This window comes from Drosophila rhopaloa, unplaced genomic scaffold, assembly GCF_018152115.1.
Source record: "Drosophila rhopaloa isolate 14029-0021.01 unplaced genomic scaffold, ASM1815211v1 contig_178, whole genome shotgun sequence".
Lineage (NCBI taxonomy): Eukaryota > Metazoa > Arthropoda > Insecta > Diptera > Drosophilidae > Drosophila > Drosophila rhopaloa.
The window spans coordinates 10,301,480-10,328,101 of record NW_025335059.1 but is presented as its reverse complement, the minus strand read 5'-3'; the positions used below and the strand labels follow the sequence as shown (position 1 = coordinate 10,328,101).

At 39.6% G+C, this 26,622-nt stretch overlaps 8 protein-coding genes across 11 annotated transcripts; 2 read left to right on the top strand and 6 right to left on the bottom strand.

Annotated features, from left to right (window-relative positions):
- Window positions 1-682: 682 nt before the first annotated feature.
- On the bottom strand, window positions 683-10,132 carry LOC108051454. 4 transcript variants are annotated; one of them, XM_017133571.2, is made up of 9 exons: window positions 10,039-10,132; window positions 8,873-9,140; window positions 8,195-8,387; window positions 7,730-8,123; window positions 6,535-7,543; window positions 5,897-6,150; window positions 5,120-5,838; window positions 4,814-4,979; window positions 683-4,472 (listed from the first exon to the last, which is right to left on the bottom strand). In XM_017133571.2, the coding sequence occupies exons 2-9, from the start codon at window positions 8,973-8,975 to the stop codon at window positions 2,685-2,687; spliced, it is 4,626 nt and encodes a 1,541-aa protein (XP_016989060.1). In that variant the 5' UTR covers window positions 8,976-9,140; window positions 10,039-10,132; the 3' UTR covers window positions 683-2,684. The 4 variants fall into 4 exon arrangements, with proteins under 4 accessions (XP_016989060.1, XP_016989061.1, XP_016989059.1 ...); XM_017133572.2 differs by having other exon boundaries at window positions 8,873-9,164; window positions 10,039-10,126; XM_017133570.2 differs by having other exon boundaries at window positions 8,873-9,145; window positions 10,039-10,126.
- A 308-nt stretch (window positions 10,133-10,440) lies between these two features.
- Window positions 10,441-11,151, bottom strand: LOC108051435. The gene is made up of 2 exons (XM_017133549.2): window positions 10,995-11,151; window positions 10,441-10,926 (listed from the first exon to the last, which is right to left on the bottom strand). Exon 2 carries the CDS (start codon window positions 10,918-10,920, stop codon window positions 10,564-10,566), a length of 357 nt encoding a protein of 118 aa, XP_016989038.2. The 5' UTR covers window positions 10,921-10,926; window positions 10,995-11,151; the 3' UTR covers window positions 10,441-10,563.
- A 78-nt stretch (window positions 11,152-11,229) lies between these two features.
- Window positions 11,230-12,225, top strand: LOC108051475 (N-alpha-acetyltransferase 40). Its single transcript, XM_017133598.2, has 2 exons — window positions 11,230-11,880; window positions 11,944-12,225. Exons 1-2 carry the CDS (start codon window positions 11,510-11,512, stop codon window positions 12,179-12,181), a joined length of 609 nt encoding a protein of 202 aa, XP_016989087.1. The 5' UTR covers window positions 11,230-11,509; the 3' UTR covers window positions 12,182-12,225.
- Window positions 12,149-13,644, bottom strand: LOC108051476 (pterin-4-alpha-carbinolamine dehydratase). Its single transcript, XM_017133600.1, has 3 exons — window positions 13,461-13,644; window positions 13,257-13,392; window positions 12,149-12,536 (listed from the first exon to the last, which is right to left on the bottom strand). Exons 1-3 carry the CDS (start codon window positions 13,589-13,591, stop codon window positions 12,237-12,239), a joined length of 567 nt encoding a protein of 188 aa, XP_016989089.1. The 5' UTR covers window positions 13,592-13,644; the 3' UTR covers window positions 12,149-12,236.
- A 748-nt stretch (window positions 13,645-14,392) lies between these two features.
- LOC108051440 lies at window positions 14,393-14,817 on the bottom strand. The gene is made up of 2 exons (XM_017133554.2): window positions 14,769-14,817; window positions 14,393-14,698 (listed from the first exon to the last, which is right to left on the bottom strand). Exons 1-2 carry the CDS (start codon window positions 14,815-14,817, stop codon window positions 14,481-14,483), a joined length of 267 nt encoding a protein of 88 aa, XP_016989043.1. The 3' UTR covers window positions 14,393-14,480.
- A 163-nt stretch (window positions 14,818-14,980) lies between these two features.
- Window positions 14,981-19,792, bottom strand: LOC108051474 (vegetative cell wall protein gp1). Its single transcript, XM_017133597.2, has 3 exons — window positions 19,430-19,792; window positions 16,310-16,582; window positions 14,981-15,724 (listed from the first exon to the last, which is right to left on the bottom strand). The coding sequence occupies exons 1-3, from the start codon at window positions 19,442-19,444 to the stop codon at window positions 15,140-15,142; spliced, it is 873 nt and encodes a 290-aa protein (XP_016989086.1). The 5' UTR covers window positions 19,445-19,792; the 3' UTR covers window positions 14,981-15,139.
- A 2,589-nt stretch (window positions 19,793-22,381) lies between these two features.
- On the top strand, window positions 22,382-22,978 carry LOC108051430 (general odorant-binding protein 99b). Its single transcript, XM_017133543.2, has one exon. The coding sequence runs from the start codon at window positions 22,434-22,436 to the stop codon at window positions 22,890-22,892; it is 459 nt and encodes a 152-aa protein (XP_016989032.1). The 5' UTR covers window positions 22,382-22,433; the 3' UTR covers window positions 22,893-22,978.
- Window positions 22,979-23,210: 232 nt separating this feature from the next.
- LOC108051433 lies at window positions 23,211-24,009 on the bottom strand. The gene has a single exon (XM_017133547.2). The coding sequence runs from the start codon at window positions 24,001-24,003 to the stop codon at window positions 23,593-23,595; it is 411 nt and encodes a 136-aa protein (XP_016989036.2). The 5' UTR covers window positions 24,004-24,009; the 3' UTR covers window positions 23,211-23,592.
- Window positions 24,010-26,622: the final 2,613 nt, after the last annotated feature.

The window sequence follows — 26,622 nt, the reverse complement described above, 5'->3', positions numbered from 1 at the left end:
TTTTTTCTTTCGATTTCTTAAAGACATTTACGTGTTCTTAATTGACAAAATTACATATGTAGGTTGTTGGATGGGGTATGCTGTTTTGGAGAACATTAAAAACTGGCCATTAACTAGGGGTAGGCAATGGTTTCGTGGGGGATCTGGAGACGTAAGTACGTGTTTATAATTTATTTAGCTAAATTATAAAAATAGCATTAATCCATCTCGTGAAAAGTATAAAAATTAATTACAATTGAGGTACACAATACACATACAGATTTAAAAATCGTTTGCAGTTTTACAATTACATTAATATTTATGTATATTTAGATTAAAATCAATCGGTTTCTTATATACATTACACAAAAATGGTTCATTTCGCGCTAAATAGTCTTTTGTCACGCTCAAAATACTCTCGTCCATCCGCTTAGACAATAATCTTTTGCATTTAATTATATACAGTACACAAACATTGGCAATATTCAAAATGTTCTCTTAATCATGTCATTAATTCACTGGGTAATAAAAAACACACAGGATGAGAGTAGATGTTCCTAATAGTTTTTTGTTTCCAATTTGAGCTTAAATATCTGGAAAATAATACCGTCAATTTACGTCCCTTTTGCCTTGAATTTATTGAAATCTATTAGGCACACATACTCCCTTTCTTTCCAATGTATTTTTATGTTTCCTAATGTTATCTTTTTTTGTAGTTTTTTTTTGCCTGCCATTATTTTGTATAGTTTCGTATTGAAATATGTAGTCAAGACAAAGTAGAAACTAAACTTCAATTCGATTTTCGGGTTTACCATTAATTGTTTTTTATGTTAAGCATTTCAAAGCGATTGTCGCGTACTCGTTTTAACTATTTCCGTTCTCCGTTTCATTACTGGCCAACGCGTTAACTGTCTGTCTGTCAATATTCAATATTTTGGGTCGGTTGTCGGTCTCTTGAGCTGAGCTTATGTCTTCTATCTTGTATATTACACAAAAATATACCCAAATGCTCGTAAAGTTGCAATGGTTATTGCACGTCCCATATGGATGTATGTATATATTTTTGATACGCCGTTTGATTTCCTACACATTCATATAGCTACAAATATCAATCGTTATCCTTAGCCTAAAGATCGTTATTGTTTGGGTGTTAGTGTGTAACTCGAAAGCCGCTGCTCAGTGATTCGTTACGGAATGTGACTCTATATCCTACTTATGTATGAATATCGTTAGGTGTCTCTTTATTGTTTGTTCTCATTGCTCTAACTTGGTATTGCATATAAAAACTATGTCCATTCAATATCCTATGTACACTACAGGCTACTGAGTTGCAGGTGTTACTATGGGATCGATGCGAGTTTACAGGTGCCGGTGCTCAAGGATATCGGGTGGATTTATTTAAACGTTTGGGTGGCTAACTTTCTATGTGGCTTGCTGGGCATTCTCTAAAACCTACTTTCGATGCATGATGCTTTTGATTTATTGACAGTATCGTTGGTTATTTTTGTATCTATTCCGTACAACTATTTGCAACTTTCCCCGGCTCCCTTTATTTCTTCGTGGGCTACACCAACTTCAATCTTTCTCTATTCCATTCTAATATTAGTTTTGATCTTGAGAAAATATGCAAAGGATTTTGAAAATGTTCTCGGCTAATATTTTTTTCGTTTTAGTTTTTCACTAAAATAGCACCTTGTATTGTTCTGTGTGTCTTCGTAGTTTAGATGAGTAGTGATCGTTGTTGGAAACTTGAAGAGCAGGCAAACTAAGCAATTTAAGTATATAGTAGGTACGTAACAGTTTCAGTAATACTGTTTTGAAATTAACTTAAAGTATAGGCCAAGATTAGGCAAACATAAGGAGGGGGTGTATGATAAGGTATTCAGTTTCGCTTGTGTTCTTATAACGATTATGAAATAGCTAAATTTGATATTGAAATAATAGGGATATTTATTTTTTAAAGTAAAGCTCATTTAGTTTTGCTCTTTTAAATAACAAACCGAAAAAGAATAACTAAACATACACCAGTTGCCAGTTCCAAATTGGATTAGATCGGAAAGGATATAAATAAATTTTTTTAGTTTAATCTTTTCTTTATAATTAATTTGATCAGATTTAAGCCACTATAAAAAATGGGTTTATAAACGTTATAGATCTGTATCCAATTAATATATTGTAGCAATCTTTCAGTCAGATATTTGGCTAAATCAGAGAACTAATAGATTTTTACAGACAATATCATTGTAACGCCTAAATATAATCGAATCTGGAAACCGGAACTTTAAAGGCTGGTAAAATTTTCAGTGTACACAATACAATACAAACAGTAAACAGTAAAAGGTACAAAGTGCGGCTGGCGGTTTGGATTGCGGTGGCTTCAGTGGGCGTGTGGTTGAGTGGGTGAGCGGTTGGATGGGTGGCTTAGCGGGTGGTGATGCATTCGAAGTGCTGGGGCGAGCCTTGGTCGGGATATTTATGGGCGTGTGGAATGCGGTTTAATGTCTGTTCGTGTGAGTGGGCGTGGTATTTCACATATTCAGCAGAAACGGCAAGTTTAAGGCAGTGTAAAGTACACATATATATAATGTATGTACAAATACATATATATGTATGCAAGTAAACCTATGCGACAATTTGTATAACTAACATTAAGACTTATCACTTTCACTTGGTTGGTTGTGGAAACTGGAACGGGGGAGCTGCCCTTAGCTAACGAGGTTCTCCACATCGGAAACAACTACCTCCAGATCAGAAGGGAGCTCATTGTTATCGGTTGATGTTGCCGCTGCTGCAGGTGTTGCTCCTGCAGATGTTGCTGCTGCTCCCAGTTTTCCAGTTGCTGTTGTTGCTGCCGCGCCTGTACCTGTGGCGCGCGTCCTGAAATTGTGGAGGCTTCTCCTCATGGGCTGCGAGGTTGGCTGACGCTGCATGGCGCTTGTCGAGGCGGATTGCTGCAACGCCACTCCCGAGGGTAGCCCTGGCGTTATGGATGAGCTACTGGTTGCCGTGCTGCTGGAAGATTGACGAGAGAAACTAGGCGGCGCCCCAGTGTTTGCGGAGGCATTGCTGTTTCCTCCTCCTAAACTGGCCCTTGGAATATTGCTGAAGCTATTTCGAGAGTTCCTGGTCGGTGGAACAGGCAATGCCTTCGAAGAGGAGACACTGCTGTCCCTGCGAAGATTGGCGTTCGAGGAGGAACGCCTTTGTGGCGAGGCAGCTGCCATAGTTGGCGGATCCTTCCCGCTCCTTGTTGCTCCACTACCACTGCCCTTTAGGTTCAGACTGCTGCGCTTCTTGGTTTTGGCCAAATTCTGACTGAGATTAATCAAATTCTGCGTGCTACCAAAGTTTCGCGTGAGATTCACCGATCCACTGGCCTTGCTGCTGCTCCGACGAGGAGCTGCCGCAAAGGGATTGTGGGTGGATAGGGAGTTAGACCTACGATAAGAGTTCCTCTGGGCTGATACTGGCGGAGTTTCCTCCAAATTGACTCTGTTTTGTGAGCTGGGTGCCACCTTGCTGCTGCTGCTTGGCTTCGAACTGGAGGCCTCTGCCTGCATATCCACATTCTCGTAGCAATGTTCCATGGACCTCGGCGGTGTGGGCGGCTTCAAGGTCTCGTAGTTCGGTTCGTTGAGGGTGAGGATCTGGTTATCATCCTCTGCTTCGTTGCAGAGCAAAAGAGCACTCCTTTTGGCGCGTGTTGATACATCTTTTGAGGAGGATTGGCCTGCTGTTCGGTTACTTGTCTTTTGACCTCTTTTTGGCCGTACACCTGCGCCCACCACATGTGTTTTCACTTTTGGTTTCTTGGACAATCTTAAGGAGAACTTGAACGGCGGCTTGTAGACAACCTGCAGTTTAACTTTCTCGTTGGATAGATTACCCATGGACTTGGTCTTCTGTGGTGTCTTTTGCACCAGTCTTTCAGGTGTAGATTGGGATTTACTCATAACCTTGCGGACCCGAGAACTGTGCTCAATGTGGGACAATGGCTGAGCCACAATTGGCGATTCCAGCAGCCACTTTTGCACCTTGCCAAAGGTGTTGGTATGGTTGTTGGTGGTTGAAAGATTTGAGGCATCATCCCCGTTGTTGTTGCGATGCGAATAGTCGATAATCTCCTTCATATGCTTGCCCAGCTTTTTGTTGGATTTCTTTGGCTCCTCCTCGAGAGATTTCTTCTTGGCCATTGCTTGAGTTCTAGTGGTTTTCTTTGGCTCTGAATTGGCACTGCTTTTGGCTGCACTTCGGGAAGCAACTGCAGCTGTGCTTGATACTCCTGCTCCAGTTACAGCTCCTGTTCCCGGTTTTTTACTCCTCTCGCCACGAACCTTCTTTTTGAATGGAACCTTTGTCCTCACGGCTGTGTGAACTATCACACCGTTGTTGTTCTCGGGCAGACGCACTGTCTCCGTGGTGGCACTGTGTATAATGGTGACGGACTTAAGCTTCAGATTCGACCGCTTCGCCAGCAACTTTGTGCTTAGCGCCTAGGAAAAATTAAATACCGGTTAGCAAGTTGAATTTAAATATAATTCAAAAATAATATAAGGAAAGGAAACAAGGGTAAATGTTTCAATGACTTTTAGTCTAAAATTGCCCTTAAATTAGCCAACGAGACAACTGCTAGATGAGTGTTATTTATATATTCTACAGGATTACTTTTGGGCCCTGGAAATCTGAGTGCTCACCCAAGGTCTGAGCCCTTGCTTGCGCTTTGGCCTCGACCTGATCCCTTAACATTTGCGTGATTAATTTAATTAACTTTAACCAAAGAATATTTAATATTGAATTTAAGAATTTCTGTAACATCGCAAGTTTTATAACTTACCAGAAGCAGAATAACGCCCACAGCAGCCAGAGCTACTGTATACCAGTTGTGCTGCATCCACTTCTTAAAGGTGGCTATGCTCTCCTCAGAAAGCAAGAGCTTACGCAAAGTAGCCAATGGACCAGAAGGATCCACCTCCCTGCACTTTTGAAAAACATCACAGTATCTGTAGTGGAAGAGGAAGTATTTAAATATAATTTTGGAAGAGTTATACGTAGATAAGCTTTCATTTAATTTTATAAAATGCACCTTATAGTTGTGAGAAATAAATTAAAATGGAAGCTCTCCAAAAGGGTAGATACGCACCCATTATAATCATTGCATGGTGTTCCCGGCTTCGAGTACATATCGGGTACATCGAAAGGAGCCTCATTCCACTCGAAAGAACTTCGGCAGGGACTATCCTCCCCTGGCATCTTGCAGCACAGCTCACAGGACTTGATCCGATCGTCCTGAGGTCCTGGAATGCACTGACACGATTCAAGGCCGTAGGCCAAACAAATACTTCCCGTGCAGTCGCCCATGTAGCAGACGAACTCTTTGTTGCAGATGGTCTTGTTCGGCTTGTTCACCGATGGAGGACACTGGGGCACCCGACCGTCGCAGAAGGAAGGATCCCTGCAGCCATTATCATCCCGGCACTTATCGCCGAATTTCAGCTTGCAGTCGGTGGTGCAGCAGGGTCCTTGCGAAGGACTACAACGGGCATGAGGCGTCAGGGTGCAGGGAGTTTCGTCCAGACGCGGTTGCCTTGACATGGGGAAACAGCACGAGTCCTTGCAGTCCTCCTCCCATCCACAATCGCACTGCTCGCCCGGTTCCACCACGCCATTGCCACAAATCGAGGACTGCGGTTCTGTGAAACAACCCTTCATAGAACGTGCCTTGGCATTTAGCACTGGTTCTATTGATTTCAGAGAACAGGTGCTGAACTTATTGTTGTTCTTCTTGTCACCCGAAGTGGCACGGGCAAACATGATGAAGTTTCCGTCCTCACCACCAGGAGTACACTGCTCTGGATCGTGCTGAAATCGGAAAAATAACTTGATTAGATTTTATTATTAAATATTTTGTAACTCTCACCGGTGATCCAAAGTTGTGGCCAATTTCATGTGCCAATGTCACATGGGACACTGCAGGTGGAACATGTTTTCCATAGTTCAACAGTGTGACTATCCCCGTATTAAGAGACTTAAGAGAACCCCTATAATGACCATTCTTCTCGCAAACTCCGCCAGCGTTTTTTAGATCACCCGTCCAGGCCAATCCCAAAGTTCCCATCTCGAAGTCACGATAAGTGAACATGTACGCCAAGCAAAAGGCATCATAGTCCTCCTCTGAAAAATAAATGACACAAAAATATCGTCAAGATAGTTATATACCAAAACAAAACTTATTATTTAATACTTAAAAAATGAATTTGTTATTGACACATTTTTACGGGTAGGTGACCTCAATTATCAGGTAGAAACCGATTTGCGTTTCTTATTCTAATTGATTTGTATCACATTCCGAAAATAAATGTACATGACTAAGATTTTAAGGCTTTCCAAAAAAATAATTGAACACGTGTCGAATAAATACATATAATGATAATTTTATATCAATTAATCAAAAGAGAAAGTCTAAATACATATAAAATCACAGCCAACAATTAATCAGAGAACGACTTTAAAATCAATTATATCTAATTTGCAACATTTAAATTTATAATCTCTCACCCGAAAACAATTCCAGAAACTTTTCCACTCCGTAGTTTCCAGGAAATCGGTAACTGGGATCTTTCATTGCATTCATGTTGTGCACCTTGATGCGCTTAATCATGAACGTGATATTATCTGGTTTTCCATCATTGTTGAAGTCCGTATTCCGGTAGATAGTATTGGCCCGCTGCACATGCCTCGTGATAGCCTCTATCGAAGCCTCATCCGAACCCATTTTCTGGAAGAACGTATGATCTGCCTGCAGATACAACATGCAGGTAGTCTTGCGATCGTAGAGCAGCCTTGGAGAACTATGAATATCCTCTCCGCCCCTACCGCTTAACAGATTTGTCATTAGCATGCTGTTAAAACTTGGGTTGTGCGGATTTGGGGCGAATATTATCTCTGGATTGTAGTTATTGACAATGATATTTGGCTTCTTGGTGGCTCCATTCTTGGTGATGATTTCCACATGCGTTTTGTGACTGGGTCGGTCATTGCCATTGTTGTTATTTCCCAGAAAGAGCGTTGTCCAGTTGGCATTGAAGAAGTTACTGGGCAGGTCGCGGGTACCATTGTTATTCGGTTCCTCGTAGGGCGTTCCGAATTCCGGTTCGATGGGTCGATTGTACGTGCTCACAATAATGTTCTTGTGTTTGGTGTACAACTTCCGCACATTGTTATTACTATTATTATTGTTATTGTAGTTATTATTATTATTATTGCTGTTGGCATTGTTGTTGCTGTTGCTATAGCTGCGACTTCCCTCGCCGACATTGGAGGGATTGTAGTTATTTACAAGTATGTTGCGGTTCGACGTGGGCTTAGTCAGCGTGGCCAGGAAACTCTCCGTACTTCGCACGGTGCTCCTAGTTGTGGACGTTGTTGGGTACTTCCTCGGCGACTCCTCGCTCTTGTCTTCCTCGGAGGCGAGAACGCGAAAGTCGTCGTTGTAGGGCACCTCCAGATCCAGCGGCAGGGGGGGATTGCGATTATACGTTGGCGCTGGAGCATCCGACATGGCCAGCTGAAAGGAATTAATTAATTAATTAGTAATAATTTCATATTTTAATAAAAATGGCTATAGAGCTTTGTACAATTTATTTTAAAGCTCTTTACGCAAAGGTGAACTTGTTATGGGGGTTAGAGACAGAAATGTTACGTTCTATTTTATTATCATATTTTCCACAAACACAATATATTGATAACTCACCTCATCTGGCAACCAGCGCTTCTTCCTCAGCTTCTCGCTGGCGCAGTGCGACTTGGCGGGCGCCTCGGAATTAAGTCCTCCGCCAGAGAACTGTGTCTTCTGCATATTTACATCACTTAACTTATAGACTATGCTGTGGACTCCGCTCTCGGCCAGCTGCTGGGAATATCGCTGCGCCGGCTCGATGTAGTAGTGCTCCGCCTGGGTCTCTATCGTTCCGTCCAGCAGATTGTCGCTGGTTAGGATCGCCTGGACATGGGCCGTCTCGTCATCCTCCAGGCTGCCGGTGTAAATGCGTGACACATCGTAGTCGATGGGACCCAGAGTGTTCTCGATCTCCACGTCGTGGGCGAAAACCGAATGCGGCTGTTGGCGCAGCACCAGACGAAAATCTCTGCGGGTGAGGAGGAGTTTTAGGTGATTAAGTGATTATTTGAGATTGTTGCGAGTCTCGAGTGCACTTACCTGTCGTGGGCGGAGAAATTCAAGCGTATGGTGTGCGCCAGTCCACTCTGTGTGGTGGCCTCTGTCCTCACCTGTCGCTTCTGCCGGAAGCGCGCCTGCTCCAGGTGTCTGACCTGCGCCGCCTGCAGCACCCCTCGATCGAAGTTCGCCGCTTCCCAGTGCTTAATATAAGGCGTCAGCCTGTGGGTGTAGCCTGAAAAGATGAAAGGGGCATTTGGTTAGCGGAGGAAGGAGAAAGCTGCTGGCAGTAATGACAAAATGAAATTTCTCTTAACAATGTGTTAAAATATAATTGAAGATATGGTAAGTAATAGAAAGCATGCGTCTGAGAGGATTAGGTTAGAACTATTAAGACCATAAAATAATTGAGTATAGAAAAATGGATAACAATTTTTAAGTAGCCGGTTTATTAAAGCTGTGATCATATATTTTTTTTCCACGTTTTGAAACTACTAATTTTGACTTTTTTAGCTGTTACATATTATAAACACATTATTTGGGTGTCATAAAAACTGGATATTTAATATTTTCTAAAAAATAAATTCTAAATTATTATGATGTTATGAGTTTTAAAATTAAATGTTACTATAATTTTTAAAAGAAGAATTAATTGTAGGAAAAATTGAAGTACATTTTTTTAATTTTCAGATTTTGTTTCGTTATGGAATCACGACTCACCTGGCAACTTGAGCGGCGTGGGTATGGCCAGGATCTCGCCGGGCAGCCGCAAAAGCCAGAGGAACAGGATCTGCAGCCCCAGAAGGCCCAGCAGCCAGCTCATCGTGGATTTGATCCGGATTCGGTTCCGGGTGATTGTGGGTGGCCTAAACTACTTGAAGGTTGTGTTTTCCGAACTCAACCTCTGCTGCTGTATCACATCATTGGCGCTGGTTATTTGTTATTGTTGTGGGATTCGCTGCGAAAAAGTTGCTCCAAACAGTGACATCTTCGCTGGAAGAATTGAATGAATCTATGTAGAATGGATAATCCAGAACGTAGAATTGAGAATCGAGTCGAGAACGGAAACGGTTATGATCGCGAGATGATTGCATTAACGGTCAGGGGCACAAAGAAACTGCAATGCGTATACGGCGGATCACTGAGTGGCTTTCACCTTTTACGCGAAATCTTTTGTTCAGCTCAAAAAATTTTACTTTTTTTTGCGTCTTTTTGCATAAATGGCAAAAGCAACAAACGGCGAGAAGAGGAAGAGAGTCACAGCATCTCATTAGCACTTCATACATACACACACACGTGAGTCATTGGTATTGGTATGCCCGTGAAAAATACTGTTAGTTAGGCGCTCTCTTTGGCCTCTCTTTCTTACCATGTTGGCCAATGAAATTAAATGCATTCTTTGACAAGCGTTTAATTGGATAATTATTGTTTTTGCCCAACATGCGTAAGCGTGTGTGTGTGTGTATTCTATCCGAGCTTAACTTTTGGCCAAAAGAAACCCCCTCTCTTTTCACTCTCCTCTCTCTTTCTACTCGCTGCTCGCTGTTGTTGTTGCGCTGGTCCCAAACCAAAATAAAATACAAGTAAAATTCAATTAGCCACGAATTGTTGCACTCTGTTTTTCTGTTTGTGATAATTGGATTTGTGGAATATAGCCAAATATAACACACACACTTAGAAAACAATCGACCTCCGTTAATGGCGTAAATGGTATAAGCCAGTCGCCAGTTTTTTTTCTTTTTTTTTCGTTGTTGCCACGGCCTAAAACCTGTTCTTCTGCCCAATCATCCAGGTCTAAATCGGGTAAATTTCGTTTTCCCGTGCCATTTTTGGCCCCTGTTGTTAGGGGTCTAACTTTAAATTTATTTATTGGCTTCTCTGCTTACTTTTCACAGTCACTAAAGCACTTGCATTACAATTCGTTTTTCTGCGCTTTTAACAACTTTTTTCGACCACCATCCACCAAGCAGTGTGACCGCACCTCGAATTGACCGTTAAAATGTCGGGCTCAGAAAAATATACTATGGTCTTAAAAGGAACCATAAATATACTTTAAGCTGAAGTTTTACCATGGACACAAACCAACGCACAGTGGACACAAATAAATATTTAGAGGATTTACAAAAAAAAAGAGAAGATGCACGTTGCTAGTTAAGGTACATATGTAACAATATTTATTAACCTATATATGATTTAACTTTTTTAAGTTGGAAGCGATAAACACATAAAGCTAATAGGATCTTCCTTACCGATATATGTAAAAATAAAAATCTTTGAAAACAACGTAATTATGGACTTTAAGGCAGTTCTATCCATGCCAATAGAAAATTAGACATTTAATTGCTTTTGATTATTGCCTGACAACCAATAAACGTAAAATATTAAAAATAAAGTTTTTTTAATATCCAAACTCAACATTTAAGAGCTTCTTTGGCCAGCGCCTGTTGCTTTCTGATGCCCTCCCTTAATTTATCAGCATTATTTTCCAGTTTTGCGTAGCATTCTTTGAGTTGATTTCTTTGGGTTTCCAAACTTTCCTCGGTGGCCGATAACTTCTTGACTTTCTGATCGTATTCGTCGAAAACTTGCCACCATGTTGAAAGCGACAGATTCTCCGGTTCCGTGAGAAGGGCGTGCTCCAAATCGGAATTATCCGTAGGACCGCTTGTGGGTTGATTGACCTCAAAGGTTTCCATGTCCGCTAGCATTTCCTCAATACTTGGAGCCGTGGGAGGTGGTTCAATTTTGGGCTTGGATTTTTTAAACATTGTGAACTGAAATTCACAAAATTGATAACGTCAGCTGTTTACTCGTTTAATCAAAAAAGTTGAAAGATTGATACCTGGTGGGGACTCTACGGTTTTATAAGTTTAATGGCAGTTTAATCTGTAATGAATTTTTAGGCAATGTACATTTATTCAGCTTAAATTCGTAACTTTTTTGCAATTGTTTACAAATAAAACGAATGAAAAATAATAAGGTGACCAACAATAATAATCTTAAAAATACCAACTATCTCATAACTACAGTAAACATCGCTGGTTTATAATAAATTATCGATACCTCCGATAGAAAGGACAGGGATAAAACTTTTAACACAACAGCTAACTAAAATTCAAGGTTTCAGCAATTTGATTGTTCAAAGAAGACTTAAAATTAATAAAAAATAAGAAAAGGGGAGAAAATTGTTATTCTCAGCTCTCTAATAAAAGAAAAATCGCAGAAAAACCTAGAACATCTATAGTGCCATAGAATTTTTGCAGCTCTATCGCTTTTTTGCTTAGGCGGTTTTGCCATCACTAATTTGCGCGCTTCAATCTGTCTGATTTTTATTTTGCTAAATAAATTAATGAAATAATGTCAAATAAAGACGAACTTAGTCAAGGAGCCAAGCAGAGATTTGTGGAGACGGCTGCCAGAGCCAAAAATCCAGCAGAATCTCTAAGCTATCAAAGTTACAAGGCTCCCAGCGGAGAAGAATTCAAACTGATTTGCCGAACAAAGGCGGATGCGGATTCCAAGTTACTAAAATGGGCATTTAAACTTGCTGAAATTAACGTTGGACCCTACTACAAACAACTCAAGATGGGCTGGCAGCCGAAGATTAAATCCGCAGAGTTAAACAAAAACTGGGCTCGCTATTTGGTGGCCCAAAATGAGAAGAAGGAGAATGTGGCCTACGCCATGTTTCGGTTTGATATGGATCACGGCGATAGTGTTTTATATTGGTAACTACATTGTAGTGTAAAATACAATCACAGATACTTCTTAATTAAAAACTCTTTTTGTAGCTACGAAATGCAAGTGGCAGAGGAGTACCGAAGAAAAGGCCTGGGAAAATTCATCATGAGCATTTTGGAAGATTGCGCCCGCCTTTGGCGCCTAGAAAAGGTCATGCTGACCGTCCTGAACAACAACGAACCGTCCATTTCCTTCTTCAACCAACTGGGCTACGTCAAGGATGAGATCTCCCCGGATGTACTGGAACAAGCCGACTATCAAATTCTCAGCAAATCCATGCTGAGTTGAGTGTTTATTGGAGTTCAGAGATTATAGACAACTAGTAAATAGTATAACAAAGCGTTTATTTCAACAAGTTGGCCGTGGTTTCCAGGTGATTAGCCATGCGAATGTCCTGCGAACTGAGGCCTCCAACATCGTGGGTGGACAGAGTGACGTCCACCTTGTTGTAGCAGTTAAACCACTCAGGATGGTGGTTGATCTTCTCGGCCAAAAGGGCCACTCCCGTCATAAAGCTGAAGGCCTGGTTGAAGTCCTTCAGGATGAACTGCTTAAAGATGGCATCGCGGCCCTCCACCAAAGTCCAGCCAGCCTCAAGAAGAGGTTGCAGCTTCTCAGCTCGCTCCTGTTCGTTTAGTCGCACCTGGAAACAATCAACAAGTATGTAAGTGGGATATAAATGACCACATGGCAAGTCCTTTTAGATCGGTCAGTTGTAATAGAATGATAAAATATGTTATTCTTATTCAAGGAGATAGAAATCAACTATTTCTAATATTCTATTATCCTTTCACTTATACTGCAAATTAGTAAAGTTTTTTTAATATTTCAGCTTTTTAGTGTACATGCAGACAATTAGTTAATACTTTTTCAAGACATAAACATTTTTAGGAAATAATAAATAAATATTGGCTACAATATTATTATTTCAGATTAAAAAACCTTGAAGATTGATAAATGGTATAAAGGGTGTATTCCTGCTACAACTTAGAACATATTTCAACACAAAATAGAACAACTTATATAGATCTTAGGTTATACAAAAACATTTGCATGTATTTTAAAACCATAATGCCGGTAAAACTGGTTCTACTTCTGGGAATTTTATGTTGGGAAACTTGTAAAGTAATTCAAGTTATTAGTATGTATTTTTTAGCTTAATTAGTTGGCCCTAAAATAGGAAAACTCCCGGCCACATTCGCAGTACCCCTCGGTGTAAAAGTATGTATAAACGCTTGCTTGATGTCTTTAGTCGGCCTTGGGGGCTCGTTTATAATTCGAGGTGACGGTGATAAGAATACCTCTCGATTTCGCTTAGATTCAATTGCCCTTGATCTGTAAATCCAACTTTGTTAGTACTTACCACCATTTTGCGTTTTTTCGGTGTGGTTGCTGGGGCCTCAGAGTTTAGGGTGCCGTAGAATCTTCGGAGATTTGCGCTGCCACCAGTTGCTACTTCTCTCGTTGATGGCGAATACAGAACTGAGATTTGCGAATCGCTGCGCGAATAAATAAAGCTCAGTTTTTGGTCGGTACTTTAGCCCCCTTTTCACCCCCCTCAACCCACCTGCCGCCTCTCGTTGCTGTTGTTGCAATGCCGTGGGATAAACCAGATATATAGTACCTACCTAGCAGATTGGCCACTTTCCGAAACTCTGGCTTAATCACATTCTGAGCGCATTTAATTGTCAATATCATTTTTGTTTTAAAACTCGTTTGTTATATGTTGTTTTTGTTGTCGGCAAAAAAACAGCTGTTTTATGTTTAATATTAACTCAACATAGACTTAACATAGACGTATCGATTGGTGCAAAGTGTTATCGAAAATTTGTGCGCACAATTCAAAATTCATAACCCAACACGTTCATGATTGCTTAACAGTGGTTAACATACAGGTTAGATCCAAGCAATAACATTCATTTAAACTAAAATGGTCAGTTATAGAGCTTTAGGAATTTGGGCAGATATACCGGATATTGTTAAATTTTATATATATTTATATATTCATATTTTGCACGAATTATTGGAATTTTATTTTTCTACAAATGCTGTGTTCAATGATGTGGTAGCATGTATTTTTAAAAAAATGAAGTATTTATTTGAAATACAATTTGCTGGCGTTAGTTATGACGCTACTGATATTTTTAAGATAATAAGCTTATTGATGTTTTTATAAACTTAACAAACATAAGTAAACCAACTCTTTTTACAAAGAAGATTTGTGCCCCCCTGGTTTATAAATAAGTTTCTCTACACTTAAAATAAAATTAAACCTAAAAACAAAAAATTCACCCCTATTGGCATTGTTTTTACACAGCAAAAGCTTTGAGGTGATTAGAGAATTCATAAGATAAATAGATAGTGATTGGAAATAATACAAAAGATTAGGCTTTTGGTTAATGGTAATGGTTTAATTAACGATTAAAATTAAATAAAATTTGTATTTTTTAAATACTTTATATTTAAAGTATAGTAGATAATGTTTGTAATCTGTTTATATGGCTGCATTCTCTCAGTAAAGTACGGCAAGTTTTTTAAAAATATATTTATAATTGTTTAATAATTTCGCTTTTTAATGGTTTCACCATTACTTGTGCACCACATTGTCGGCCTCCCCGTTGCCATAATAATCGTAGTCCACATTGGCAGTTGAGGTGGCCAACTTGGGATGCTCGGTGGTGCTAACTGCATTGATGGCCAATCCAGTAGTTGCCTCAGGAACCGCAGTGGTGGTCTTTCGCCAGCGCAGGCTATAGCGACTGCGAATAAATGGTGACTTGGTCACCACAATCGGATTGCCAAAGGCTGTAGATAGTGTTATATTATTCAATGGGTTACTTAAAACACACTTCCTTATATCTGCAAGATAACTCACCCAACCCGAAAAGGCAACAGCAAACGATCAGCAGCAGGGTCAGCTTCATTCTGTATCCCCTTTCAATGCAAACTGTAACATTTCGCACCAACCTTCCTGCATTTATAGTCCCTTGAAAGCTAAGATAAACCATTCCCAAATCCCCGATAAAAGCGAAATCATCCCGTAGTTCCCTGGGGAACTGGTAACCCATCCAAGTTCATTCACCGCACTGGCGATTTTATATTATTTATTCGTTATCTCCGAATGAACTCTTACTTTAGCTTACGGGCTAAGCGACATTGTACAATCGAGCCGATATTATATGCCTAAGCGAAATGGTAATAAATACGTGTGTGGAATCTGAGCAACCGGAATTATCCGGGTGGCAATCAGTTATCCGGATCCGCGGGTCGCGGACGCTTGGGTCCGGAGGGTATTGGTGGCGGTGGGACATCCGGAACCGCACTGTTTTTGCTCTCCGATCCGTTGCGAATGTCCTCGAAACTGGGCGTCGCTGGCTCCAGATTATCCAGGGGTAATGGCTTAATCGGACTTTGTGGACTCTGGACTGGAACTGGGGGCTGATCCTCCACTGCGGGGGGCGTGGCAGAAGGTGCAGCTGTGGCCTCCCGAATGGGATAACCCTGGGTGGGGTAGTAATCGTAGGGAGGCAGATAGTTCTGCCTAATGTAACCCGCCTGATCGTAGATCACTGGATACTGGCTGTAGGGATACGGGGGCAGGTGCGTAGGCTGTCCTCTGAACTGGGAGGGCAGGGGGATGAGCATGGGTGGCAGTCCTTGCTGATTCAGTGGCAGAGGCATCTGCTCCTTGGGCATCTCCTGGGGCTCCACGGATCCGGGTGGCGACTCCGGCTGGGGCTGCAGCTCCACGGGAGATTCCACCGGCTGTTGGGGCTCATAGGGTGCAAAGCCACCTGGATACTGGGCAGCAGGTGGCAGTGGGTAAGGAAGCTGCGAATAAATTCGACAAAGAGAAATTCAAATATGTAGAATTTCACAAATTGTATATACTTTACAAAATTATTGATTTAATTGAACGCTTTAAAAGTAAATAATGTTCTATTTATAATTTAAATTGCAAATGTTTTATTGTACGATAAAAATAGATTATAAATGTTTATTTTTGAGAATTTTATTGGTAAATATTAGTGAAGGTTAAGTATATTTAAATGTTATATAGCTAACCAAATTCATTCAGCAATTCTGATTTCTTATTATTGTTTATATACGTTTATTAATTTTAAACAATAACCTATTTAATTTCGGATTAAGTTCTTAGGACTCACAAATAAACAGACATTGATATCTTATTAAAAGTCTATTTAAAAGACATAACAATGATTAAAAGTTGGTTTCCTATTATTAAATTTTAAATCTAAATTATTATAATATGAAAGCTGAATACAATTATAATTTATGAAAGATTTATTTTACCCGTATAAAGCAATATTACGTTTAAGAGACTAGCCAAGTAAAAATAAGTTGTCAATAGTTACTTCATTAAGGTATTGAGAGATACAAATTATACAAACTTACCCTCTCATTGGGCGTAAGTCCAGGAACAATTGCCTGACCGAACCTCACGATCGGAGGACTATAGAAGCCATAGGGATTGTAGGGTCCGAAGGGGGCGTACCCAGGCTCGTGGATGGAGGGCTGGATGACCGGAAAGGCCCGGCTGGAGGTCAGATTGTCGTCCGTGGTGATCAGGGCATTGTAGACCTTCGGTTTCTTCCTGAGGCGACGGGCGGCCTGGGAGGAACCCGTCCACAGAATGAGGCCCACCAACAGAAGAACCAGAAGTGTGTGCTGCGGATATCGAATTCGAATCTGGAGTTATTCAAGTACCTCTGTTCTGTTTTCCATTGACAGCTGTCCCTGGTTTTGTCACTGCGATCGCAATCGATGAAAAACCATAATCTGTCTAATTGATCGCCATATCGACAATCAATCAACGAATTGTGTGGACTACGCACAATTGTGCTTGTGTTTGACGGAAGTTGAGAAGCTGGGGGAGCTGCTCTACAGGGAAGCTTGTTAGTAATGGAGTGGTCCAATCCAAAGCGACTCCCCGCCAGAAGAAACCCACGACTTTCAAATACCAGCACTGCAGTCGCCGAAACAATCAACACATGTCAGCCTTTGTTGCGAATTCTCTACACTTCATTAGTTTTGAATTGAAATGTAGATTGTTCCTTTAATTGGATTACGGAGTAGCCGATCGAACCGGACGGGGCACTACCTTACACTAGGGAAAACACTACATTAAGATCCAACTTCTTGGTTGTTGTATGTATTTCAAGTTCGGTAGCCTCACATTATGACAAGGTTTAAAATTTGTATTAATAACGTTTATTTAATAATAATTAGGCAATTATTTAATTTTTTTTTGCTTACATCTCTTTCTCTTAAATTAAGGCGGGTTAAAATCATTTTTCTTACTTTTCATTTAGTTTTAATAAAAAGCTGCTTTTTGGTTTGTTAAGAGAACGGAATGTAATTTATTATTAAAAATGTTTTTAAACATGAATATATTTTTTAAAGCATCATATCTTCTTCACATTCTAGAAAAAGATTTTTTATTAATATAAATATTTAATCATTAAACAAAATGCTGCTCTGGGGTTCCAAATAATAAGTTTTAAGATACATGTATTCCCTATTTAATTTGTAGTAAAAGTAAAAATTTAAATTTAAAGTAATTTTATCCCCAAATTAAAATCCCCTTTTAAATTTTAGGTAAATTCTCTTTCTTCTAAATCCAGAATATGCATCTGTATCAATAAAACCAATTGCTTCTAGGAGTTCTAAAACCACATGCTTCAAAGTTAACATTAAGATGAGAACTAAATAAGTTAAAAATAAATTTTGTTTCTTTATTTGGAGCTGTGCCAAAGGCCTTTCCTCAGAGAGATGGAGTCTAGGTCCGGTTAGTTGCCCATTGACGGGGTCTGGTACTGGAGCATGGAAATGCACTGGAGCGATCTGCGGAACTGTGACCGCGTTTCTGATCTTGATCCCCGAGAAGGGGGCTGCACTCTAATTGCCGCTCTCGGATTACCCAGACATCCAAGCTGGGCTGGGCTGGGCTGGATCGCCCTCCTTGGATCGCTTATTGTTGTTTACGAAGCGACTGACTGGCAATTTGCCTGGCTTTCCAAGCATTTCACTTTGACTTTCCTCCACCTCCACCTTCACCCACCCACTCGCGATCACCATGATCTTGCTTTCGAGAGAGCAATTTTCGACGCTTTTCCTTTTCTTTTCTTTTCTAGTTTCGTTTTCGATTTCGTCGGCATCTGGCAGCAGTGAAATTAAACGGATCGAATTGAATCGAATCGAATCGAATTGAGTGGAATCAGCAGACAATAATCGTTGATCAAGTGCGGAGTGCTGCACTCCACTCCACTCCACGAAATTGGGCCACCTCGAGTGCCATTGTAATGCCCGCGTTAAAAGTGATAGTTCAAAATGGTTTAATGGACCACTGGCACTCTTGGCCATGGGTGTTTCCATAGGCTCAGTGGCCAGATTTCCGAGAAATCGGGGTGGGTGGTCACTCAAAGGTGTCAATGAAATTTGGTTTAAAAAGAGGTTTGAAAAATGAACTGAATTGACCCGGAGTGATTCCGCAAACCTCACCAAAAGATGATTACTATAACTGAATTCTGGTATTTACCAAGCAAGTTGTTTGGTTTATTTAGTGATTTACCTATATTTCATTTTGTTTTCCTATATTTCATTTGTTTGGTTTAATTTACTTTAATTACCTTGTTTTTGCTTTAACAAGTTTCTCACTCACAAGTGCTATTTCATATTTACCCCCTCGATCTTTGCACTGATTTATAATTACTTAATTGTTGTTATTTATATTTTGATTGCAGCCGTTTAGTAAGATTAGTGCACACTATAAATACACATCAAATATGCATATGAGCATCTGTGTTGATCGCTGGAGATAATAAAGCAAAGCCTGTAAATCGAGTAGCAATAAATTTAAATCAACATTTTTACAAACTTTTGTAATATATTTATTGTAATTAACCAAGAAATTATCATATTTGTATTTAAATCAATATTAAATTCTATTTATTTATTTCCCTTCTAACATATTATTTGTATTTTGAAAGCAATTAACTACATAATTCGGAAGTTATAAAAATAGTGCTATAATGATTCTCTTTTATTTTGTTAAAGTTATCTCAGTTTAATGTTAAGTAAAAACGATTTTTTGTCTGCATAGTTTATATAAAAGAATATTAAAGTATTTAATGCCTAGCACTTTAAACTTACTATGTTGTCTAGTTGTTCTTAGAATCGCAGTTACAGCCAGCCAACTTCTGGCCGTAGAACCATATTCTGCCCCCGACCCACTCCTTATCCCATTCGCCTGGGCTTTAGTGGCCTGCATTGCCAGTTTGGCTCGTTGGAGGCTGACTCAGCCGCAACTCGAGTCGGATTCATGGCTAAGACCAGTTCAAAGGCAATAGATGGCAGTGGCGTAACCTTAAACCTGAGTCTTAAACTGAATCTTATTGTGAAAGTGAAAGTGTCAAGAGAATGGTGGGCGTTTAATGAAACCATGTATCACTTAATATACATATATGTATCGATGGGGGAATAATAATAAATAAAGTTATCACAGGCGCTGCTTACCTTTTCCATTTGCATATTGACCGTGTGGATTTTTATTTCCCCTCTTTAATTTTTTCCTTGGATTTCGTATGCGGGTGGTGGCTGACTACTGATGACTGTCAGGAAGCTCCAGAAAACCCACAAAAATATGGCATAAATTGTCCGAAATGCACTGGCTCTTGCGACTGTTTTTTAAAAATGCACAATTTGTTTAGCGACTGGCCGACACGTAATGACTTTGAAAACAAGTTGCTGCAAAATAGTACGTATGAAATGCGGTGCACTCTGGAGAACACGGATCACGATCTGAGTTGACTCTACGCGGAGACTGTCGACGATCGACTGGCTCTTTTTGCGGCTGCGCACGCGCGTTTCTTGGTTTCTGGGGACTTCAAACGAACGCTGGGCGCGCTCCACGGGCAACCTTTTATACCTTCGGTGGTTGGTGGTGCGGTGGTTCGGTGGTTGGGTGGTGCCAGTGGCTATAGTGGTGGCAATGAAATGCTGGCTAAAGGCTTGCAAATAAACCTCTGTGTTGGCTTTGGGGTTTTTATGGGCGTGCGGACAGGAACTTCTTGGAGTTGGCCTAGTTTCAGTTAGCCTTGCTTCGGGTCTGACGCCTTTTTTATTAAATAAAAAAAATAATAATAAAACAAAGCAAATAAGATTACATTTAAAATACTGAGACCAAATTGTCAATTAAATGTTATTACAATATACCAGCAAAAGCTATATATTTATGTATAATTTCGCTTACCTCCCCATAACAAATTTGGGCAAACACAATTGCTCATACGACACGTAGTCCCTTTTTAAAGAAGAGCTACATAAATGCACGAAATGGATACATATATATGAATATTTAATTCGACATAAATAGATATATTATGTTTTGAAATTGTTGCACACTTTGTAAATAGATATGTTAGTTCCTGGATTTAATATAGATTGCTATGATATCTGCAATTGGTTTTCTATAGGAATACAAATAATGCATTTCAAAGTATTAAGAAAAATAATAATGATCCTCGCATTTTATGGTATATTTTCCTAGAGTATTCCCAATTCGAATGAATTGAAACCGAAATACAATCTAAACAAACCAAAATGCTTTCCCATTGGAGGCGGCATTTTCATTAGCTTCGATTTAATTGCTGGTCGGAATTAGATGAATGCAATAAACCGGGCGAAAGTGTAGAATAGTGGAGGCGAAATAAAACACAAAACTGGGCTAGGAATTTGTTCAGCTCTCGACACTCTGGAAATGCAATTGTCAGCCTCAGTCACAACAAGTCTTTATTCTCGGCCATAACAAATGGGCTTACCGGGTTTCACTTTCGTTGCGAACCAAAGTTCAGAACAGTTGTTCATTTTACTCCACGGCAGTGGTTTAAGTCACTCTCAGCTAGCTGTCAAGTCCTCAACTCTTTGTTGTTAACCAGGTTGTTTATATATGCTTAGACACCTGGAGAAAAATGGAAATTAAATTTATAATATAACAAATCTCGTCAAATGTTTCTTTTTTATTTTAATATGCGGGATATTTGTTTTACCTCATTTCATTACATTTTTTTTAAGACCATATTTCATTATTTCTTATAGCCTAGAAGTTGCGTTAAAGAAATTCTTTAAATTATTTTTGTTTTATCATTTTAAGTACATATTTTTATTTAAAGACAAAAAATTCATTCGAAAATATATAATTTAAATATTTCAAAACTTGTTTTTAAGTCTTTAAGCCAGATTTTTATTAGTTGGCCCTTTTTTGGAGTGTACACACCAATGATAGTTTGTTTTTATTTGCCGCAGTCACGTTCACTGGCAGAGGTGATAAGAGTGATCCGATCCGATCCTCGCCCACGCTCGTGCTGCAACTTGTGGGGATTTCTTGGTGTTGCGGGGTCAATCAATGCTGGAAGATCTGCTGAGGCTGTTTAATAGACCATCGTGGTGGGCGGAACCTCCTGCCGCGTTTTCCTCTTCACTTTCGACCGAACTTTCGCTTTTCCCTTTTTCTGTTTTGATCGGCATAATGAGACTACGAACTTTGGTGACCCAGACGTGCGTTTATTAGATGTTTGCTTAAACTAGTTTTAATTACTTATTTAAATAACATTCGTAGCCATTTCATCAGACCAAAACGAGAGACTACAAAATTACATTTAATTATTTTAATGCTAAATAGTTTTAATTTTAGAAGAAAACAGGTTTGGCAGACTTACTTTTTTTAATCTTTGAGTTACAAAAAGAAGATTTTGAATGGTTATTTTTTATTTGTTAACCGTTAAACGACGTCGTTTTTGTTAAAATAAGCTATTGGTTATTAACATTAAAATACTGTTAAGCTACGAATGTTTTTGCACTGTGCGATGCTGGCTGCTGTGAAACTTAGAGACTTGGTTGCGCTACCTGCAGACAGATGGCGCCACTGTATGAATAAAAGAAATACCTAACTTCGTAAAAATGGTAACACCAAAAACATTAACATTGAACTAACAGAATTTGTTTATGTTAACAACATATCTTATTGGATTTTACACTTTTAAAGAATTTAATTCTGCTATTAACATATGTTAAGATAGGAAAAAATCCGAATAAGAATTTTCTTATTATTAAGCTGACAAAAGCTGAAAGTTGTGTTCCTTGTTCAATTAATGACACCTAGATGGCGCCGGTGTGCATACGATCTTCGTTTTTTCCCCTACAATCGCTACGAATTCGCCCAAAGTCACGTCATTTTTGTGATAAGCCGTGATTCAGACTTGTTGACAGCCGTGCATTTGGAATCTGGCATCTGGAACCTGGGCACCTGCATCTATCGTTGCTTGGCGACCTTTGACCTTTGATAAGGGTAATCGTTGGGCCAGTCAATCACCCGCAAATCGACCCGATGGAAGGTTAATTTCATCGGCCGATGGAAACAAAGCATCTTGTTTGCCTAGCCGCAGACTCTGGCTATAAATACGGCTGCTGAGCCTAGCACAAATTGCAGTTGCAGTTGTGACTAAGTAAAGCAGACATCGCCATGAAGGTCCTCATAGTTCTCCTGCTGGGTCTGACTTTTGTCCTGGCTGATCACGATCACAGTGGCCACCACCACGAGAACTATGTGGTGAAGACGCACGACGACCTGGTGACCTATCGTGCCTTCTGCGCCGACAAGGTTCACGCCGGCGAGGAGCTAGTGGAGAAGTACAAGAGGTGGCAGTTCCCCGACGACGCGGTGACCCACTGCTACCTGGAGTGCGTCTTCCAGAAGTTCGGATTCTACGACACGGAGCACGGCTTCGATGTCCACAAGATCCACGTCCAGCTGGCTGGAGCCGGTGCCGAGGTGAACCACTCGGACGAGACGCACCAGAAGATCGCCCACTGTGCCGAGTCCCACTCCAAGGACGCCGACTCCTGCTCGAAGGCCTACCACGCCGGCATGTGCTTCCTGAACTCCAATCTGCAGCTGGTCCAGCACAGTGTCAAGGTCTAGGAGGACGACGGATCCCGCCATCCAGACCCATCTGATCCCTCTTTGGCAGTTCAAGTCTTAAATAAAGAATGCACTTCTGACACAGATTTCCCCTAACTGTTTTGTTTATTGGAAGTGAACTCATACATTAAAGGAGTAAAGAGCTTATAAAATTATATAACACGGGTAATAATTTTGAAAATTTGAATTCAAATTCAATTTTTAGAAAAATTATTTCTAAAATATAAACTTTAGACTATATATAAATTTATTATTTATATATATTTAGACTATTTATAAATTTATTAAACGTTAATTGGTGTATATTTTTTTACCATAATGACCAATTTCTCCATTAATTTGTGAATGAAACAATTTTATAGACCCTTAATATGGAATCTTATGTTGAGAATCTAATCGTCGAAAAGCGATTTTTTTTTTAATTTCGAATGTATTTCAAATGTATTTAAAATCTTTGAATCCGTTGATGCTGATTAATCCTAAGAACGATCGAGGCGTTCTTATTAAGATTACATATAGGTTCACTTTCAAATTCTCTCATTAAAAACTCTAAAAAGCTAAATACTTGAATAGGAACGAGGCAAAATATTTTGATGTGAGAATTTTAGAAAATGCTCTGCTTGGTTACTAATTGAAGTATAATAATTTTTGATCACAATATGTTAAAAAGCCCCACTTGAGTTTTATCTTGAAACAAGATTTATTTTATTTCTTTTCGGCCCATGAAACCCTTGACCCAATGGCCAAACTGACCGGAAGTGGCGCACCTGTAGGCAAGGTAAGCCCAGTCATCCAATTGGGCTCTTCGCTCCTCCTTGCGGTTGCAGTAATTCACCACCAGCATTAGTTCCTCCATTTGGTTGTGTCCAGCGAAGATCTTTGCTATCCGCTTGGCATTGTAGCCACTCTCATCTGTCCAGAGTCCCAGTTTTTTCACCAAACATCTTAAGGTGACAGCATCTTCGTCTTGGGATTCTTGGCGACAGTTTTCCAGATCCTCGTGCACTTGCTCCGGTGTTGGCAATTTCCAAACCAAAGCCGCTTCGGTTTTTGTAGCTATTAAAAGGAGTAGGCAACTCCAGCAGATAATCTCCAAATTCAGATGATTCATGGCGTACTCGACAGCTAAATGTTTGTAAATGGAGCAAACTCCGATGAACACAGCTCATTTATAGAAAACTTTAACTAGGGAAACCAGTTCTAAAAGCGTCATTGGCGTTAACCTAGAATTCATGGAAAATGGGTCTACCGGCCTGGGCAATTATTGTCATCGCGGGAGCGTCTGACGTAATCAGCGTCTTCAAAATATAATAAATACAAGATGTGAGTAAGTTAAAAAAATCCATTATACCAGTAGACCTTTACTGGGATGCGTGATCAAGTCCGTGAATGGTTGGACAATAAAAGAGAAGTTACGTTTGGCAAAATGTATGTATATTTTGTGTGTCAACGACAGGTGTTTTTCCTTTAGCTTTAATTGATGATTAATGTTAGCTGAGAGAACACTTACCAAATCCCTTGCTTCTAAAGAAGATCAAGTAGTTCAAAGTGGTCTTAGTAATTGAGTGGATTTACTTCCGATGAGATTGTCTAGCTTGCTGGAATTTAATCCTTAAGAGTTTGTAACTGGCGTATATTAAGTGCTTTATCTACCAAAAAAAAATGTTAAATATATAAAACATCTCAGAATTCTTAGAGAATTGCAAATACATAATTTTCGATTACACTCTATGTGAAAGTTTCCCAAGGAGTTTGCTCGTAAGGGTCACCGAACTACAGTTGTTAGAAGTTTTGGAAATAAGAAGAATAATTTGGCTAACTCTATTACGAATAGGAATTGCAGAAAAACAAGTATGCTGACCCAATTAAAATATATAGAAGTTTTAAAAAGTGATGTTCGGCCTATTAAAAAAAAATTATGTCAATGCTATCCTGAGTTTCTTATTAATACTAACGTCCACAAACCATTTAAACTGTCCGACTGCAATTTCCTGGATCAAGTAAAATTACAACTGGAACACAAAACACTTTTTTAATCGTTGTCTTATTATAATTTAGTTAGACGGATACGATGACATTCACCTTCAATTGGAACGACTTTATCAAAATGGATCGGAAAGATCCAAAAACTTATATTTCGGATGATCTAGGAAGGATTCTACCTAGATCGCCCTTTTTTAAACAAATACAGTTTTAGAACCAATAATTAATAATATAACATCATACTATAGTTGATTAACTTTAGAATCCATATTTGTACCTTCAATCGAAAATAGATAAATAAATCAAGCCGAATTATATCTTTTCCCATTCAGCACTTTATTTAATTGTGTATTCCTTTATATTTTGTTACCTTTTTTTTGTGTTATGTGTTAAATAGTTTTTAATGTTTTCAAGCAATTCGAAAAAAAAACATTTTTGATTATTTAAGAATAATTCCAATAAATTCACCCCCTGCTCACATGTTTGATTAATCCCCCGAATTCTCAGTCCACAATGAAATCGGCTAAACTGCAACTGCAATTATAAGTGCGCGGCTGACTGCATCGCGCGACAATTTCCCAGGCCCCGCCCACTCCCAACCCGATTGCAGGACGATTATGGAACATTCCAATCACACGTGAATTCCCCTTTATGGATGTGTGCTTTTTTCACCTATCCTTTGACTGCACCACTGGGCTTTGTTTTCAGTGGTGGGAAATCGGTAATCGAAGGGCCTTCGACTTTCTCCGTCGACTGTGACTACTTCATTAAACAACTCGCAGTGGCGTTTTCACGCTGCAGTAGACCTTTCCGCGCCACTCAACCCGTGCCCATGTCAGCCGCATTTGACAAAGCTAATTTCGCCACGAAAGCCAGACCTCTCTGGGAATCCAGGTTCCCCCCCCCCCATTTCTGTACCGCCCCTATCCAAATTCCATACTCTGCATCCCAGACCTCAGCCAGCCAAACGCCAAACAAACACTTGACACGACCTATTCAATTATTTCTCAATTAAATGTCGTGTAAAGAAGTCATCATCAAGCTGGCATCGTCATTGCATTCGCATTCGTCAAAAAAGGAAAGAAAAAGCTCAGCCAGCAAACAGAAAGAAATTCACAGAATTTGATCTGTTAAAAAAAGAAACCACAATTAGAAGTGCGTTAGAAAAGTATTGCAATCTGCAATTAATACAAAATGGATTAGCATTTGTGAATACAATTAAATGCAGGGTTTTTAAACAGTTTTTCGAGATTAAATGCAAACAAACCTATTTATTTTGAATATTTAAAAATGTAAAGTAAGATTATCTGCTCAATCAAAATTGTATATTTTTTTAAGTGCATCCATAAACACTTGGCACATTTGCCTGATCCACAAAAGGGGGCGTGGCATTGCATGAGTGTGGACATAGTCAAAGGCAAGGTAAATTCAATTTGGTTTTTCATTTCCATTTGGCTTTGCTCGTGGCAAGATTGCGTTAGCTTGCCAGTCAGCATAAAGTACTTAGTTTCAAAGAGTTTCCATGAATCAAAAAAGAATGTATTGAAATAAATGGATATGGTAAAACTGAATATGATTGGTTTTATAGTGATTGTTTTTTGGTGGATTCGCATGTCAGGGTTGGTACTAGATTTAAAGCTTATAACTATGAACTACATGAAGGACAAAGTGCTGCATTTTAACGTACATCCCGAAATCATAGGAATCTATGTTTTGGAAAAATTAAGCATGCATTAATAAAAAATAA